The following is a 15,851-nucleotide window of genomic DNA, read 5'->3' as shown; positions in this document are numbered from 1 at the left end:
GGGCAGGCGGAAAGGAGCCCGCCGCGCATGCGCAGCTCCGCCAGGCGCCCGGCGAGGCCCCGCCCAGCCCCGCCCGCCCGGCGCCGCCCGGCCCCTCCCCTGCGCAGGGGCAGCGGCTGCCGCGGCCGCCTCCGCCGCCGGGAGACGCCTCGCCCGCCCGGCCCCAGGGCCGCCGCCGCCCCGTCATGTCCGAGGCGGGCCAGGAGCTTGTCCACCTGGTGTGGGGCAAGAAGGCCGGGCCCCGCGGGCTGGCCGACACCATCTTCTGCCGCTGGGCGCAAGGTACCTGCGTGCGCCGTGCCCCGGCCCTTCCCCCGCCCGGCCTCCTCCCCTGGGGGTCGTTCCCCGGCCCCCCTCGCCGCCCTGGGCCCGCCTGCCCGCGCACACCCGCAGCCGCCCCCGGCGGGCTCGGCGGCGCCTGTGTGCCCGTGTCCGTCTGTCCGTGAGGGGAGCGGGGCAGGGCCCCTCCGCGGACGGGGCGGCGGCAGTTGCGGGCGGTCGTGTGCCCCTGTCACCGGCAGCCCAGCGTGTGGCCCGCGGGGAAAATGATGCAGCAGTTTCATTTGCTACATAATAATTTTTTTTGCAGCTTCGTCATCTTCTGCCACAAATCTTCAAAGGAACTTAGAAGAGTAGGGAGGAAATGTATTTCATAAATATGTTTTAACAGCATCTTGCGCCATTATTTTACATAGCTCATGGAAACATGAACATTAGGACAGATTTTTTTAAAGCTATTTCTGTAGCGATTGAAGCAGGTGCATGCCATCTTTAGGATGTGGCAAGAGATAAAAGCAACAATAACCATGGAACCTGGTGTATTTGTAAGATGTTTTTTCCATATTTAAATTACGCAACCCACACATAGTTTCTTCTTGATGGAGACTTTGTAGTATGCTTTCAAAACTGCAGTTGCGAGGTGTAGTGCAGAGGCTTGCCGATAAAAATGATATGCAAGAAATCAGTCTGTGTACCTGCCCAGGCTGAAAGAAGGGAATAATAGCCTTCTCTGTAACTTACTAGGAAGTTTGAAGAATTCTAGTAATGGTTATGAAGATTATAATTAAAACATCCTTAATTCCTGGAGAAAATTTGCAAGTGATAGTGGAATTTATAAATTAAAAAAAACCAAACAAACCAAAACCCAACATTTTAATGCATTCAGGTCTCAGGGCAAAGTTGACTGAAACAAAAGGATGTCCTTCATGTTCTCTGTTCCTTGCTCTTCTTTTTTTAACAAGAGTTTTGTCATATGCATAGCTTCAGTAGATGCATGTGTGAGATTGATTTGGGAGCTGCACAGCTTCTCCTCTGTCACAGGACAGAGTGCGCTATAAGACTCTCATATCTTTTTCTCTAGGTTAGTCTGTGTTAGATAATTCAGTGAGAAATGTTTGGGGGGAAAAAATGCCAAATTCCTTCTCAGTTCTAGAATTTAAGCCAGCCTAGTAAAGCCAGTACTTTTCCTAGTGAATTGATTATTTCTCGGGAAATATAATTACTTTCTGAAATATCTCTTAAGTGTTGGTAAAGTGTTGCCATTTCAGTACAAGGTTTTTGCAAAGTCAGAAAAAAGAATTGGTGTTTAAAAGCTTAATTATTTCTTTAACTTTAACTTTAGATTACTGAAATTGACATTTTCACTATAGTTTATTTGTATATGAAATTTTAGCAGTTTCAAAATTTAGTGAAATATATGTTGTAATGCCCCACATTTGTGATCCTGTGAGAGATTAGTGGAAAAGACCTCTCATGTTCCTGGAAAGGAGCTATTATTTCCTATCTGTCTTTAAGGAAAGTCCTGTAAATATACTGTGTAGTGCATCTGTTCCCTTCTCTATATCCTCTTTAATATCATCAATTTTGTGTAGTAAAAACACATGACAATAACTTGATGTGGTGTTTGGAGGTCTTGTGCTGGGAATCAGAAAAGTCAGTTTCGGTGCCTTATGTTGTGTAGTAGCATAATACATTTACCCAACTTTCAGTTTCTATTTTGTTGAAAAAATTCTGCACCGTTTACCTACTGCAAAGGATCTTGGTAACACTGACTCATCAAGATTTAAAAAAAACCCAAACATAATAATCAAACTTTATTATTTACAAAGACTTCAAAGTTTAAAAGATAGGTCCTAGTTTCACATCATATGTGCAGAAAATATCAAAGTATAAACAATGCTTGCTTAAACAACTGGTTTGGTGTTGGTTTTTTTGTGGTTTGATGGGGTTGTTTTAGAGTATAGTGCCAACACTGGTATTTATTTCAGATAGTTTCTGAATGTTGTCTTATCCTTTTTCAAACCCTCTGAAAGTTGGGAATTATAATTTACATTTAGTAAGAAAAGTAGAGAGTAGGAAGGGTGTCGAGGAATGTAAGACTTGAACCAGTCAGTTTCTCAGTAAAGATAGCAATATTCCTGGAATCCTCATCATGCACGGAACTCGTTAGCCATCATATTTGTTTGGTCAAAACTGAAGACAGACTGATCTGTGGGCAGTTGATAGAACTGACCTAGCTAATGTGGATGTGCTGTTTGAAGTTAGTGACAGTAATTTCCTCACTTTGCTGCATTGGCAACTTTAAATGTATTGGTTTTGTTCCTGACTTAACAAAGGCATGGGTGCAAAGCTGTTCTTGCAGTTTGGTTGTAGTTCTTTGTATTGGCTTTTTTTATAGAATTTTTTTCTTTATGATTGCAGCAGAATTTGCAGTTTGAACTTCATGTATCCCATTTACCAGAATCCTTAAAGTGGACCCAGAGAAGTGTAGTGCAAAGCCTCGGTCTGCATGTTGGTGTTTCCTGGCATAGATATGATGACTTGGTAAGGAGTTAGGAGGAGGACTGAACCCTAAAGAAAGACACCAAAGTTAGGAGCGATTTTCTTCCTTGATCCAAGACATAAATTCCATTCATAAAGCTGCTCTTCAGATCAGCCCTGAGGCATGTGGCATCAGGTCTACACAACTATGAATGGCAGGTTTGAGTGCAGCATCCTGTCAGAATTACCTAAGCTGTTTTCTCACTGGTCTTTGGAAAGAAAGATATGGGACAGTCATTTAAAAAGACTGTTTAACTTCAAAAGAATAGCATGAAGGTATTAATACTACAGTTTGTGTATATACATAACATACAATGTTAAACGGTCTGTTTTATCTGTATCCTCTTCCAGCTTCTAGTCTGAGAGCTAGGTGAGTAGATTGACAACTTTCCTTTTCTTTCTCCCCTATCCTTTCCAAGTTTCCTTTTTTTACATGCCTGGAACTCTGTTTCTGTTAGTATGTTTAAACATCATCAGATTGGCTTTTATAACGTCCTTGGTTGAGGAGACTGTAGTATTGTTTTTAAGTCATTTGACCTGTAATATTGTTAGACCATGATCAAGTCAGGGTTACTAGGAAATAATATTTTTACCAGACAAGCAGATACATTTTGAGCAAAAGGAATACACTTGCCACTCTTAAAATTCTTAAATAGAAGTAGCAATTTGAAAAGTGTTCCTCTGAGTTTAATTTAATAATGTTTAATTCATCTAGGTGATGGGAGAGAAATACTCACTGGTATATATGTAGTTTTTTAAAATATTTTGATGACTATGATTTGTAGAATATTTGCATTTGTCTGCTTTCCATCTTCATGAGTTCCGTATAACTCAGTGCAAACAGTTAATCTGGAAGAAAAGCATTTTTCATTTAATATTCACAGTTAGGATATAGACAAGTGTGCATTCTGCAAACAGCTGGAGGATGTTACACCTGTTGGCCCACCTCTGCCTACTTGTTGCAGCTTGTCTGCCACAAGTGTTGTCTCTTAAATCTTCTGGTGAAACTGCTTTTGAAGCTTCTGCTTTACCAATGCTGTTCACACTTAGCAAAGTAAGCCTTGGTGAGTGGTCTTCAGGTCATAGTCTGTGGACTGCTTTTAAGGCATCTGTAAAAATTAAGACGTTAGAAGCCAAACCTGCTGCCAGGAGTTTGCACATCGTGTGGAAAAAATATTGAGGTCTTCAAACAAAAAAGTACTGATGATTACTGACTTAGAGCTTCTGTTCAAGTGGAAGATGTTGCTTCAGTTTAAGTAGATGTTGCTAATTCTGCCAGAAGAAAGTGATCTTTCTTGCTAACACAAGCCATACTACTATTAAATATGAGACAACAGTAGCTTTTGGAAAAACAGCAGGGACACGCTGCTGAGAAGAGCTACCTAACACCCTGCTCTAGGGAAGAATCTGTTCTCAATTTTATGGTGGTAGACTTTTTTCTTCTTTCCTCCCTTGGAGTGGCATATCAGTTTTGGGATAGTGATACTGTCTTTAGGATAAAATAACCACATCTTGCTGTTTCAGACAGACTGTCAAATCCCTTTCTATTGTATATGAGATCTAAATGTTTATTTCATGTATTTACGTAATGCAGACTTGTCTTAATGAATTTATTCTGAAGAACACAAAACCTCTTATGAAGCTTGCTGAATGAGAAGTTAGGCTTTGGGGCAGAAGTACAGTTTTTGGAGGGATTGTCTGTGTTGTTATGTGTAAGTAACAGCCCTTTCAGAACAGTTTAACTGAAAGGAGACTAGAACGTACCATTCACTGTGAAAAAAAGGGGCGTGAACATGTAAGTTAAGTTGTTAAAAGATTGTATTTTCTGGTTCATGGGCATGGTGGCTAATGTAGTTGGAATACACATAGAGCAGTAAGAACTTGAAATGCCCTGTAACGCAATTATCTAAATAATTAGTGAACCCTAAAACGCTTAGCTGCTGCCTGGGCCCAAAAAGGAATATCTGAAAAGACATTGTTCTTACTTTAAGAAAGGATATGGTGCTAGTGAGTCCATTCTTTACCCTGGGTAAGGCTGACAGGCTTAAAGAAAATGAAAAGTCTTGAGGAGTGCTCACAATAGCAGGCTCTTACCAGGGTACAGATTCAGAAGTGTCAGTGAACGTTCAGAAGTTTCACAGAGCTGTTTTGTTTTACAAAGGTGTGAAAAAAGGCATCTTACCTTGTTTTCTGGCAGCTTGTTGCCTGATTTAGTGGTAGCCTACCAGGTAATTTGGGTACTTTCCTCAAACCCTTCCAGGACTTCCTGGCTCTTTATCCACAACCCATTAAGTGGAGTTTTGTTGTGGTATTGTTTTAGCAAACATTCCTTTCTTTTTGTGTGTGGGAAACAGTTGTTTTGTTTAGTTGGGTTTTTTCCCCACAGAAAATTTCAGAAGTTTCATTTTAGTATAAAAAATACACTTTGAAAACCCAAAGCCATACGCAAAATATGTCTATCATTCTACACCCAGCTCTAGAGAAAGCATGAAACATTAAGATGTGTTGTAAACCTTGTACGTGAGTAATAATGTATTAGATTATGTATAATAATGTATAGAATAATTAATTCTAGTGTTTCTGTCAGACAGTTCTTGTATCCCAAAAAAGAAATACAGTTCCATGGTGAGAGGCTGGCTCAGCAGAGAACAGGACAAAAAATTAATAGCCCAGCATCTTTGTAGCTGGATTGGATCAGAGATAGAGCAAGTTTGGGTGGTTTTTTTTAATGTGGTTAGTGTTGCATGCTCTTTAGCTACTGCCCTTGTCTCTTTTATTCAGCTAGAATTGGTTCTTGCACAGAGTGAAAACGCTGAAGGTATACAGCAACCTTTGTAAAATGTCAGGGGTACTAATGTCTAGAGTGTCCTGGGTGTAAAAAAAAAAAAAAAAAAAAAAAAAAAAAAATTTTTAGAAATAGGCAAATAATAAAAAGATGCAGGAAAGCAATGGGGTGGTCATAATAGAAGAAGGAATGTATTTTGTAGTACTTTGGACCATAATGTGGAGTATTAGGTGAAAGGGGAAAGGTAAGAGTAGGTAACTAAGTCATACTTCTGTTTTAGGAAAATATATGTAGAAGGGCTAAGAATTAGGTGTAAGAAAAAAGTGAGCCTTGGTAAATGCTAAGTTTTGGTGAAATAAGGAGAATAAAACTTTGTTTGTGATTAATAGTGGGCAAATGATATAAAGAAAGATTTGGGAATATCATGGTCACAATAACTCAAAATATTAAGTAATATACTGCTTAACAACAGGAATCTAGATCTACTCCTCCTCCACCCCACACTGCCCACCCCCAGCACAGAGGTTAAAGCAGTAGTGATATTGAAAAAATGGGGTAAATGAAGCATTTAATACGGTTATAAATGGCAAGGAAGATGAATGATAATTATATTATTTTATGTTTCTTATAGGTAAAGAATAATAATCATGGATAAAAGGCAGGCAGATTAAAAAAAAAAAAATTATTTTGGCTGCATTACATCTATTTTGCTCCTGAAACTTTATCTTGAGTGAAAAGGGCTGTATAATAGATATGGCTGTTTAAGAGCGAGAGTAAGTAGAAATGAGTCTGTATCAGAGAGTCTTAGTTGGTAGATCAGAGGGTGGCCAGGTCAGTCCTGCAAATCATAAGGAAGAGCATGGGGTTTATGGGTGTTTATAGAGATTGCCCAAGCTGTGATTACTGTGGAGGGCACAAAAGGTAAGTAGGTACAATTGCAGGCTGAGGTAGACTTGAACCCAGCTGGACTTCAGACTGCTGGCTTCTTAAATTTCACCTGAGCTAACTTCAGGTTTTGTAGAAGTTTTAAAAGACAAGACCAAAATCCCTGAAGCCCGTTTTTTTGCTTAACAGCTTTGATGTTTATTAAGCATTAAGGAACATTTAAGTAAAAAGAAATGAAGTGTTTCTTTAGGTATTATAGATGTTTTTTTTCCCCTACAGTTGTGTTCTGTCACATTCTGTGTAATATCAATTTTGTGTTGTCAGTCTCAAATTTGTATTCACTCTTGTGGATCACACCTGATTTTCTTTATTTTTAGGAAGCAGTTTTGAAAAACAGGGCAGGGTTAAGCTGAGACAGTTCATGCTTTGTATAAGAAGCCTGAAGAATATGAAACAAATTCAAGGTTTCTTAAGTGTGGTTTAGTGGTACCACATCCAAGTACGTTGTTTTTCTGCAGTGGCTAAATCATTAAAACAACTAAAAAAACCTATTGTTGCAGTGTGCTTAGATGGCATGCAGTAGTGCTTTGAAGTAGAGGAAGACTTACCTTTTAATATCGCTAAGCCTGCACAAACTAATTCAGAAAGTTTAAAGGACTGGTGATATTTCTTATTGGGGCGTGTTAACAGGGGAGTGAAATGACATTGGTGCAAAGTAATTGACATTGGTGCATTGGCTGAAGTATGGGTTAATGGAGCTTTTTTGCTACTTTAGGTGATGCTGGATCTAAGTATGTAGGCATGACATGTATCTGGGTTTTGGATATAAAATACATCTTTGTAATGCACATTAGCACATTCAGTTAAAAAAAAAAAAAGCCCTGGAACCTTGCTGTCAGATACCGGAGAAAACCCATTTTTTTCTTTAAGAACTATGGCTACATCGATCCATCTTAAAAACGGTTCACATTGTTGTTGAATAATTCTCATTTCTGTGATGAAACATGGCCTAGAAAACATGCAGCAGTTCTCTCTTGTGCTGCTTGGGTGATGGACCTTTCCTGCAGAAGTGCGTAAGTCTGCACTGGGGGGATGCATTTCCCTGGTTTCACATCCAGGGATTAGAGATGCTTCTGATATGGCAGCATGTAATGTTACAGAATTGGGAAAGGAAGAAATTGTGGGAAAGAAACATTGAATATTGTTTCAACCGAGACTGACACTGCTGAGAAAATACGCATGCGTATCCCCTTCCCCCCTGCCTCCACTTGCTCACGCTCGCTGGTTAGTTACTGGTCACAGTTGCATGGTTTCTAGATTACATTGAACTAGAGTCACTTCAGCATAATTTTATCAGCATTTAAGAGTAATGCAAAATATCATTCACTGTAAGTTGCCAAGTGTCAGCTTCATCAAGGTAATTGTCCATGTATATGCATTTATCCATGAGAAATGCAAGCTATGAATCACCATATCTTGAAGATGAGTTTAAGGGCAAGGTGGTAACGAGAAATTTTTCAGTAATTGCTCCAGTGTTTGCTCTATTATGTGGCTGTAAGGTAATTCTGAAATACAAATACATTAAAGATGGAGGCGGAAAATAGGTGATCTTGCATCTTAGTAAATATAATGTATCTTCTGTGAAAGAACACCATTAAGAGGGTTGCTTCAGTGGTCACAAGGGAATACTGGAGTTACTCAGCGTATTTCAGTCTTAATAGGAAGCGCTGATAGGCCAAAAACGAGATCAGTGGGAGGCATACTGGGCTCTTTGTAGGCAATAGAAATGTATTATGCATGGCGAAGGTTCAAAGGTGATTATTATTTTTACATATGTGAGACAAAATATTATCACAAACAAATTTTAATTGATGTATAAGAAATAAGCCATAATAAAATAAAAACTATGGTTTAAGTATCCAGCCACATGTGCCCTAGTGTCAGTTTTACTGTTAAAAATCCTTCCATTTTTGTAAAACCCTAGCTGTTGGCCCTTTGTGGTCATGATTTCATTGCTGACACAAATAATTCATTTCTGTGCTCTTACTTGTATTCATGACTTTTTTTCTTCAGATAGTTTAACCACATTCTGTTGCATGACCAGGGGAAAAAAGTCTTGAAAACCTCTTATCTTTAAAGGTGAATAAATCAGGTGTCATTTCTCTTAGGGAAGGAGTATACATAAACATGTCCGTGTTTACGTATTTCACTAAATATAGTCTTTCTTTTCATGTGGCAGGATTTGTCTTTAGTGAATCTGAATCAACTGCATTAGAACAATTTGAAGGTGGCCCTTGTGCAGTGATAGCACCTGTACAGGTAAGATGCATTTATTATAGGAATGGTTTAAAATTAATAAGCCCAACATTTCTTTTTTTCCTCTATCTATGTGGAAGTAAAATAAATACAGAAAATGTTGCAGATGAGTTGTATTTTGATTTCATAATTATAGTGTGGAGGAGACAAAAAACTCAGTAAAAAGGTAGAGATGGGCTGGTTTTGAACTATAATTTTGCAGAAGTGGATTTTTTTGAGAAAGTACAGCAGGTTGATTCAAGCAGAGGTAACTTTAAAATGGGGAATGCAGGATAAAGGGGAGACGTGAAAGATCATATATAAATGTAGTGCTAATCCTTTCTTATCTCTCAAATTCCCTGTTTTTAAGAAGGGTAATTCTGTCTACTGTGTAGATATATGACCTGTAGGCTGGATCTGTTCTGGTAGAGCTGTTTGTCTAATCTGCGATTGCTCTTCATTCTCTTAGGAGCACCCTGTAGAGACAGGCAGACATTGAGTCATGGGCCAGATTACTTTTTCTGGTAACCTGCTTTTGACTCCTCTTACACACAGATCAAATTCTGCAGGTATGTCTAGGTCTGAGTTGAGGCCTCGTCCACTGATGTATTAAAGTCATGTGGAAGAGTTAATCTGATCATGAACCGGAAGGTATCTGGGTCAAACAACTGGTATTGTGGAATTATTTGCATCTCTGATGTGTGTAATGTGATAGTCATAAACCTTGGTTATGGTTACCTCAAGACACTCTAAATGCTGGTCCCACCAAAAGACGTGTACCATAGGAAGGAGCATCACTTGTTTAGGTTGTAAACAATCAATATAATTTTTTTTTATTATGAATTGCACTCTGTAACAAGTCTCTGCTTAGTTCTGTGGTCTTAAAACCAGATGTAGAGTGTTTGGTCTCTGATGTTAGACTAAAGTCTTTCATTTGGGGAGAATGGAGAGAGTAAAGAATAGGACCAGCCAGCTCCTTAAAGGCAGTGCCAAGTCTTTACCATACCAAATATTCTTATAGACAGTGTTTTTCCAGGTTTATATGTAGTTTAACTTCCTTGAAATTGAGTATTTAAAGCATGTTTAAAAGTCAGCGGAGTTCCAGCTGGGAAGGAGGAAGGGATCAAACAGTGCCTGTTGCTGCTGTGAATTACTAAAACAGGTGTGCTAGAGACTTATGACAGGAGAGCAGGGTGAATCTGTCAGGAAAGAAGTGAAAGTTGAAGGAGCTATTTTTAAGGTGCTGGAAATACCTGAAACAGCATCTAATAGAATAATTAGAAAGACCAAGAGCTTGCTTCCCAAAGTTTGTTCCTTCTCTGTCACTTAAAGCATATCTTTTTTTTTTAATTGCAACATTAGTGTTGATGGAAAACAAAGCAGGGTTATGGGATGCATAGGTTTTCTTTGGTCTGTGAATTATGACTTGCAATGGTTAAAACAAGTGGGCTTTTTAACTACCAGAGGGGTTTGTCTTAGTGACTAGAGTTGTGTTGTACTACGCATCAGTTATATTGCAAAATAATTCTGCCTCCATACTGCAGTCCTGTGAGTCTGGAGATGTTTATGTAAATATGCACTCTGTTTATTTGAAGCGTACTTGACATTCAAAGTCAATAATGTTGAATGTAGGTATGAGGCCACCTTTGTAGTTAGTTTGAATGGGAAAAATCAGTAAATCGTGCAGGCTCAGGGTCTCTTACCGAAAAATGACCAGCTTGAAACCCTTCTAATAACATGCAAAAATGTGTTGTTATAGAGCTTGTGACATAATGTTAAAGTTGGTGTTGTCTTGTATTTTAATATTATGCTTTGATAACAAAGGCATTCCTTTTGAAGAGGCTTTTTACCAGCGAAAAGTCTACTTGGAGAGACTGTCCAGGTACAGAGACCTCTTTTTTTCCTCTTTATTTTTTCCATTTTAATTATTTGTAAAGCATGTTCTAGTACAAAGAATTTAAAATATTTTACACTTTCTTTTTGATTAAGTGTGCTCCCATGCCATTTTATGAGGCATACAGTATGTATACTGCATGTCTCTAAACTCCCATTTGTGAGGTCTGTGACTTGCTGTAATACTTCCGAATTTTATAAATATTTGATAAATATTTGATGCAATATTTGATTGCAGCCTACTATTAGGAAAGGAATAGATTAGAAATCATATGAAAAGACATTTTTCTGAAGACAGCTTTATAATTCTTTGGTCCGGTATAGTCAAACAGCAATTAACATTAATAATTAATAAGATAGAAGTCATAAACTCAATTATTTAGATAAGCTACTAGTATCTTTTTTATACATTAATTTTATATAAGATACTGATTAGCAGCAATTGAACTCATGTAGGTTTCTGATCTTTCAGAAGAGGAACAGAAAAACCTTCTCTGTCATACGTTATGTGATATTTTGGAAATGGCTTGCTCTGATAATTCTGAGTCGTATTCTCTGGCAACATGGATAAGAGGAAAAACAACTGAAGAAACTGCTAGTATTTCTGAAAGTCCTGCAGAATCTAGTCGTCAAGAGGAACAACCGTGTAAGATGTATTTCTATTCTAAATTACCCATCTCTTAGTGAAGTATTATGTTGTTTGTGAGGGACCACAGCTTTTTATTATTCTATACAGATGGGGGTTTTGCCTTTGTGATTCCATTAGCAACAGACAGATTTTTGTCTGTTGTAATTAGTCATTGATCCTTTTTGTTGAAAGGAATGTGCTATCTGTCACTGGAGTTCTAACATAACTGTTCCTCTTGAATGTGAGCAATTTCCTTAATCTTTTCAATTTTATTTTATAATTTATTGGGACCTGATGTATCTTTAATTCGGAAAATTCTACACTCTTCCTAACACTGGAGGAATCTTTTAACTTGTCACTTGTTGCTTTATTTCAGAAGAGCTTTTGTAGGAAATTTTGCAAAGCTTTGTCTGTTCTAAAATATTCTGGATCCCCTGTTATGGAGAAGTAGCCTATTTCCCTTGGTTGGATTCTATGCGGTACCAAAACAACTTAATCAAATCACCTTCTAGCAGATTAATGTATTTTTTTGTAGGATAGAATTTTTCGGTTACCTACTTTTTGCAAACATCTTGATTCCTTCATTAGTTATTGACATTGAGGATCCGGTGAACATCATCTGTTGCACTAAGATATGGCATCCAGTCATATCTAACCACTGTGGAGCTAGTGACATGGAAATTTTATCTGTGCACATATGATCATTGAGATGTGTATTTAATAGAAGATATCTAACGTGTTAAAAGATAAGCTTCTTTTTTTTTTAGTTTTTGTTCCCAATGTGTCCCTTAAGAAGTAAGAAAAACTCTTCATATGAGAACATGCTTATAAAGGTGCCATCTTTTGATGGAAGGAATATGTTATTCATCAGTTTGTGGCATAACTCCAAAGTAAGAATTGTACAAGTAGATTTGTACGTGCGCAGCTAGCTATAGCAATTAGTAGTGCTGGAGCTCTTTATGTTACAAGTCATTTTCATCTGCTTCTGTCAAATGCTCCATGTGCTTTAGAAGGCTGAAACAATAATAATTAAAATGTTACTTGATTGAAAAAACAGAAGGTCACAATGTAAGAGTTACAAAGGGAGCTTTTTTTTTTGGTCAAGAAAAAGTATTATACAAAAAGTTGTATCTACAACTTTTCTGTTGGGGGGAAAAAAAAAAGTAAAATCTTCAATAATAAGGTAGTTGTAACTCTCTGAAATTCCTAGTTTCTGTGGATTATCCAGTTGTCTCTGAAGCTCTAGCTCATATTAGCAAGTTTCCTTTGAAGAAAAAGTGAAGTAGAGCCTACTTATCAACAGGCTTTTGCTGTCCTGTTTGTTAATAGGTTGCCTAGAAAATGCTCAGCAGAAAGTCTTTTTAAACACGCAATTAATAATTGCTCTCAACACTGACACTTAATGAACTAATCTATCTATTACATATATTCATTTTTCATATTTCTGTACAAGTCGCAAGTTCTGCCTGACTTGTCCTTAATAGCATGGAATGTGCTTAAGAAGAGCAAGATTCATTTACTATGAACAGTCTGCTTTTGTCATGAGCAAACTTGATCTCTTTCACTGTTCAAATTCTATATTTCCTGCTAGGCACTGAGTGTACCTCTTGTATGTGCTCTACAGTTAAAATAGTATTTTACTTTATATGTATAATGCAATACACTTCCTGATTTAAGATATATTTGTTAGGATGGTCTTTTTCCTTTCCTGTCCTGCTATTTTAACGATAGACCAGCTTCTTGCCTGGTTAGGCTTGGGACAAAGATGTGTGTTAATAATGCAGAGTTATTCTGTTACTGCTAGTGCAAAGGAATAAATTTATTTTTTGCTTGGTTGCTGTAATCAATAAAAATAAAAACAGGCATTGTCATAGTTGGTAGGACTTAAGAGATAGTTTATGTGTGTGGGAGTATTACAGATACAATTCCACATGGCAAGCTACTGCTATTTGGGAATTGAATATGAGAATATATAATAAAGCCATGAAATATGATTAGATATAGCATGATAGAGTATCATATTTAAGATTTTCTTATACAGTTGTATTTCTCATACAGCTTATGTTCTATTGCTTTGGTTCTTTTCCTCTCCATTAAGTACTGTCTTTATTTAACCTTGTTTGGGTTATGCATAGCTACACTTCTCTCTCGGATTTCTCCTTTCCCTTTGATTCAAATAGTAGTTCTCTTACCATTTCACTCTGTTCTGTAGTAACAGAATGAAACTGCCTATCATCCTGCTGCGTGAACAAAAGGTGGATTTGAGCACACTTACTGAATGCAATTGCATTTTTCATCTGCTTTTGTGGTGTATACCAGTGACTTGTTGTTGGCCATGCGTTGGCTGTAGTAGTGCAAGTTCCCAGGTTCAAAGATTGCTTTATACGATTCAGTCCCTCTAACTTTCTGCTTCAAAAATGTATGTTCTTGGAGCAGGGTTAGTTCCTGTAGCGTTTATAACTTTTCTTATAAAAACAATTTTTAATTAAGCAAAAATAGAAAAGGAAAAAAAAAGCTATGTTTTTACCAGTTTTGCCCTTGGTAATTTAGCAATTTCTTGTAGTTTTCACAAGACGAGAACGTTCTTAAGACTACTGCTGCCTTATTTATGAAGTAGAAAATGAAAGTTTTCTATTGCTGGAGAATCAACTGTGTTTGCACATAGGCAAACAAGTGCGTCTTTCAAAATACGATGAGAAAGGGCATAAAAAGCCCTTTCTGGAATTCTTGTGGGAAGAATTGATCAGCAGTATTACCCCTAATGGCTTCAGGTCTTTAATGTATTGTATGCAGTCAAATTCAGTAGCTAGATGATCAGACATTGTTTAAATATTCAGCATTGAGTGCCCTTTATCAGAAAGCAGATCTGTCTGTTTTGTATATTATTCCACTAGAGGAAGATAAAACCCTTAGGGGCATAGAGGGCACTAAAGACTGCTACAGTCTTAATATTTGAATGCCTATAGAATTTGATAATTAAACAACTGGTGAGTGTAACTTCCTGTTGATAACAGAAAATTTGATTTTTAAAGTTCATTTCGTCTTCTTTGTTTGGAGATGTTGTAAGGGGAACAAAGCTATAAAGCCTGTGTTGAACTTGGGAAGACACTAGTGCTGTATTTTTTTTCTGTCTTGGATGCGACACTTATTTGAAAGGCTATTTATGCATTATTACAAGAAAACAATGAGAATGTATATAAAAACAGGATGTGTAATACTCTGTAGAATAATTCTAGTCATTTGTTTGTAATAAATAAGCATTAAAAAGGGGGAGAAAAAACCCCAATGTTTCAGTAACAGAAATGTATATTTTTAAGAAAAAATACAGCTTACCTACATTGATAAAATGATCCAAATAGTCATGCTTGCTTTTTTAGGAAATAATACTTCTTGTTGACCTGCAAAATTATATCTATAGTATGCATATGCTTGATGACTTTGACAGCCACGTTTTGTACAAAATTAACAGCGTAGTATTTAACAAACATTTTCAAGGCTACACACTCCAGTGGCTTTGTGCTTTTAATAAATTGACTAGTCCAAATAGAAATGTTCTCACTAATTTGTATGGTGGAATCTTAATGTTGCAGTAAATTAATTTACACTAATCAGTTAAAAATTTTAAATGTCAAGGGAAAATTAAAAATCTAATTAAAGCTTGAAAGTATACTAGCTTGCTGTGTGTATTTTGTGTCATTTTTTTGCCATGTGTAGTGCTGAAAAGTGTCTCTTGTGTATAGCTGCCTTGGCTGTCGAAGAGCTTGGCTTTGAGCGATTTCATGCATTAATTCAGTAAGTAATATGTTGGAACATTTAAAATACAGTATTTTGAAATTACGCTAATATTCACAGTCCTGAAAGGGGTATGTTGAGGAACTTTGTGTGTGTTACATATGAGGTTAAACTTGGATTTCTAGTTTTTGTTTGGGGGGGGGTTTCTTTGCATTTTGCAGTTTAAAATGGAATATTATTTTGAGCATAAGCATTAGGGTTTAAAGTAAAACTGGAGCGGAGCAATGTAATGTGTCAAATTGGCTGAATAACTTGTGCATTTCAAGTATATGAATACAACTAATTAAGATTCACATTTACATTAAAGATGTTAATCCTCAGGTTTTTTATACGTAATCTTCACAGGTGATTCTATATGAAATACTTGTGATATATATATTGAAAAAAAATATCTTCTAGCACTTCTGATTCAGGACAATGTAGGAAACATTTATAAAAATGTTCATACACGAGACTGATTTTTGTTTTATACTGTAAACACTGTTCTCTTTTTGCGTTGTAAATACAGTTCTAGTGAGTTTATCTTTAAAGGTAATAGCCTTTTATTTTCACATTGAACAATTGTGATCGTCATACAAATAAATCCCCAAAAAGGAAATAAAGAGCAACAGAATTTCAAAAAATGCTTGAGATGGAAAATGTTACTAATTAGTACTGAAATAACTACTGCGTATTTTATCGGTAGTAAATACAATTTGTTCTTTAAACCCATATGAGGAAAGAAGAAAAGGGAGAACATAAAATTTTTGTGAC

The 15,851-nt window shown here is 37.1% G+C and overlaps 1 protein-coding gene across 8 annotated transcripts in view; it reads left to right on the top strand.

Moving 5' to 3' along the window:
- Positions 1-103: 103 nt before the first annotated feature.
- Positions 104-15,851, top strand: part of MINDY3 (MINDY lysine 48 deubiquitinase 3) — a 60,169-nt gene continuing 44,421 nt past the window's right edge. Inside the window, exons 1-7 of one of the 8 annotated variants that reach the window (XM_054189780.1) lie at positions 146-282; positions 6,868-6,989; positions 8,730-8,809; positions 9,255-9,354; positions 10,610-10,667; positions 11,151-11,322; positions 15,021-15,098. In XM_054189780.1, coding sequence (XP_054045755.1) covers positions 11,201-11,322; positions 15,021-15,098 — 200 coding nt within the window. In that variant the 5' untranslated portion in view covers positions 146-282; positions 6,868-6,989; positions 8,730-8,809; ... (1 more) ...; positions 10,610-10,667; positions 11,151-11,200. Of the gene's footprint in view, positions 283-2,697; positions 2,824-6,867; positions 6,990-8,729; positions 8,810-9,254; positions 9,355-10,609; positions 10,668-11,134; positions 11,325-15,020; positions 15,099-15,851 lie in introns of those variants that run through there. The other 7 variants (XM_054189782.1, XM_054189778.1, XM_054189781.1 and 4 more) reach the window with 7 other exon arrangements.

Source organism: Rissa tridactyla, chromosome 2, assembly GCF_028500815.1.
Source record: "Rissa tridactyla isolate bRisTri1 chromosome 2, bRisTri1.patW.cur.20221130, whole genome shotgun sequence".
Lineage (NCBI taxonomy): Eukaryota > Metazoa > Chordata > Aves > Charadriiformes > Laridae > Rissa > Rissa tridactyla.
The sequence above is the reverse complement of the archived record's forward strand: the minus strand, read 5'-3'. Positions and strand labels throughout refer to the sequence as shown.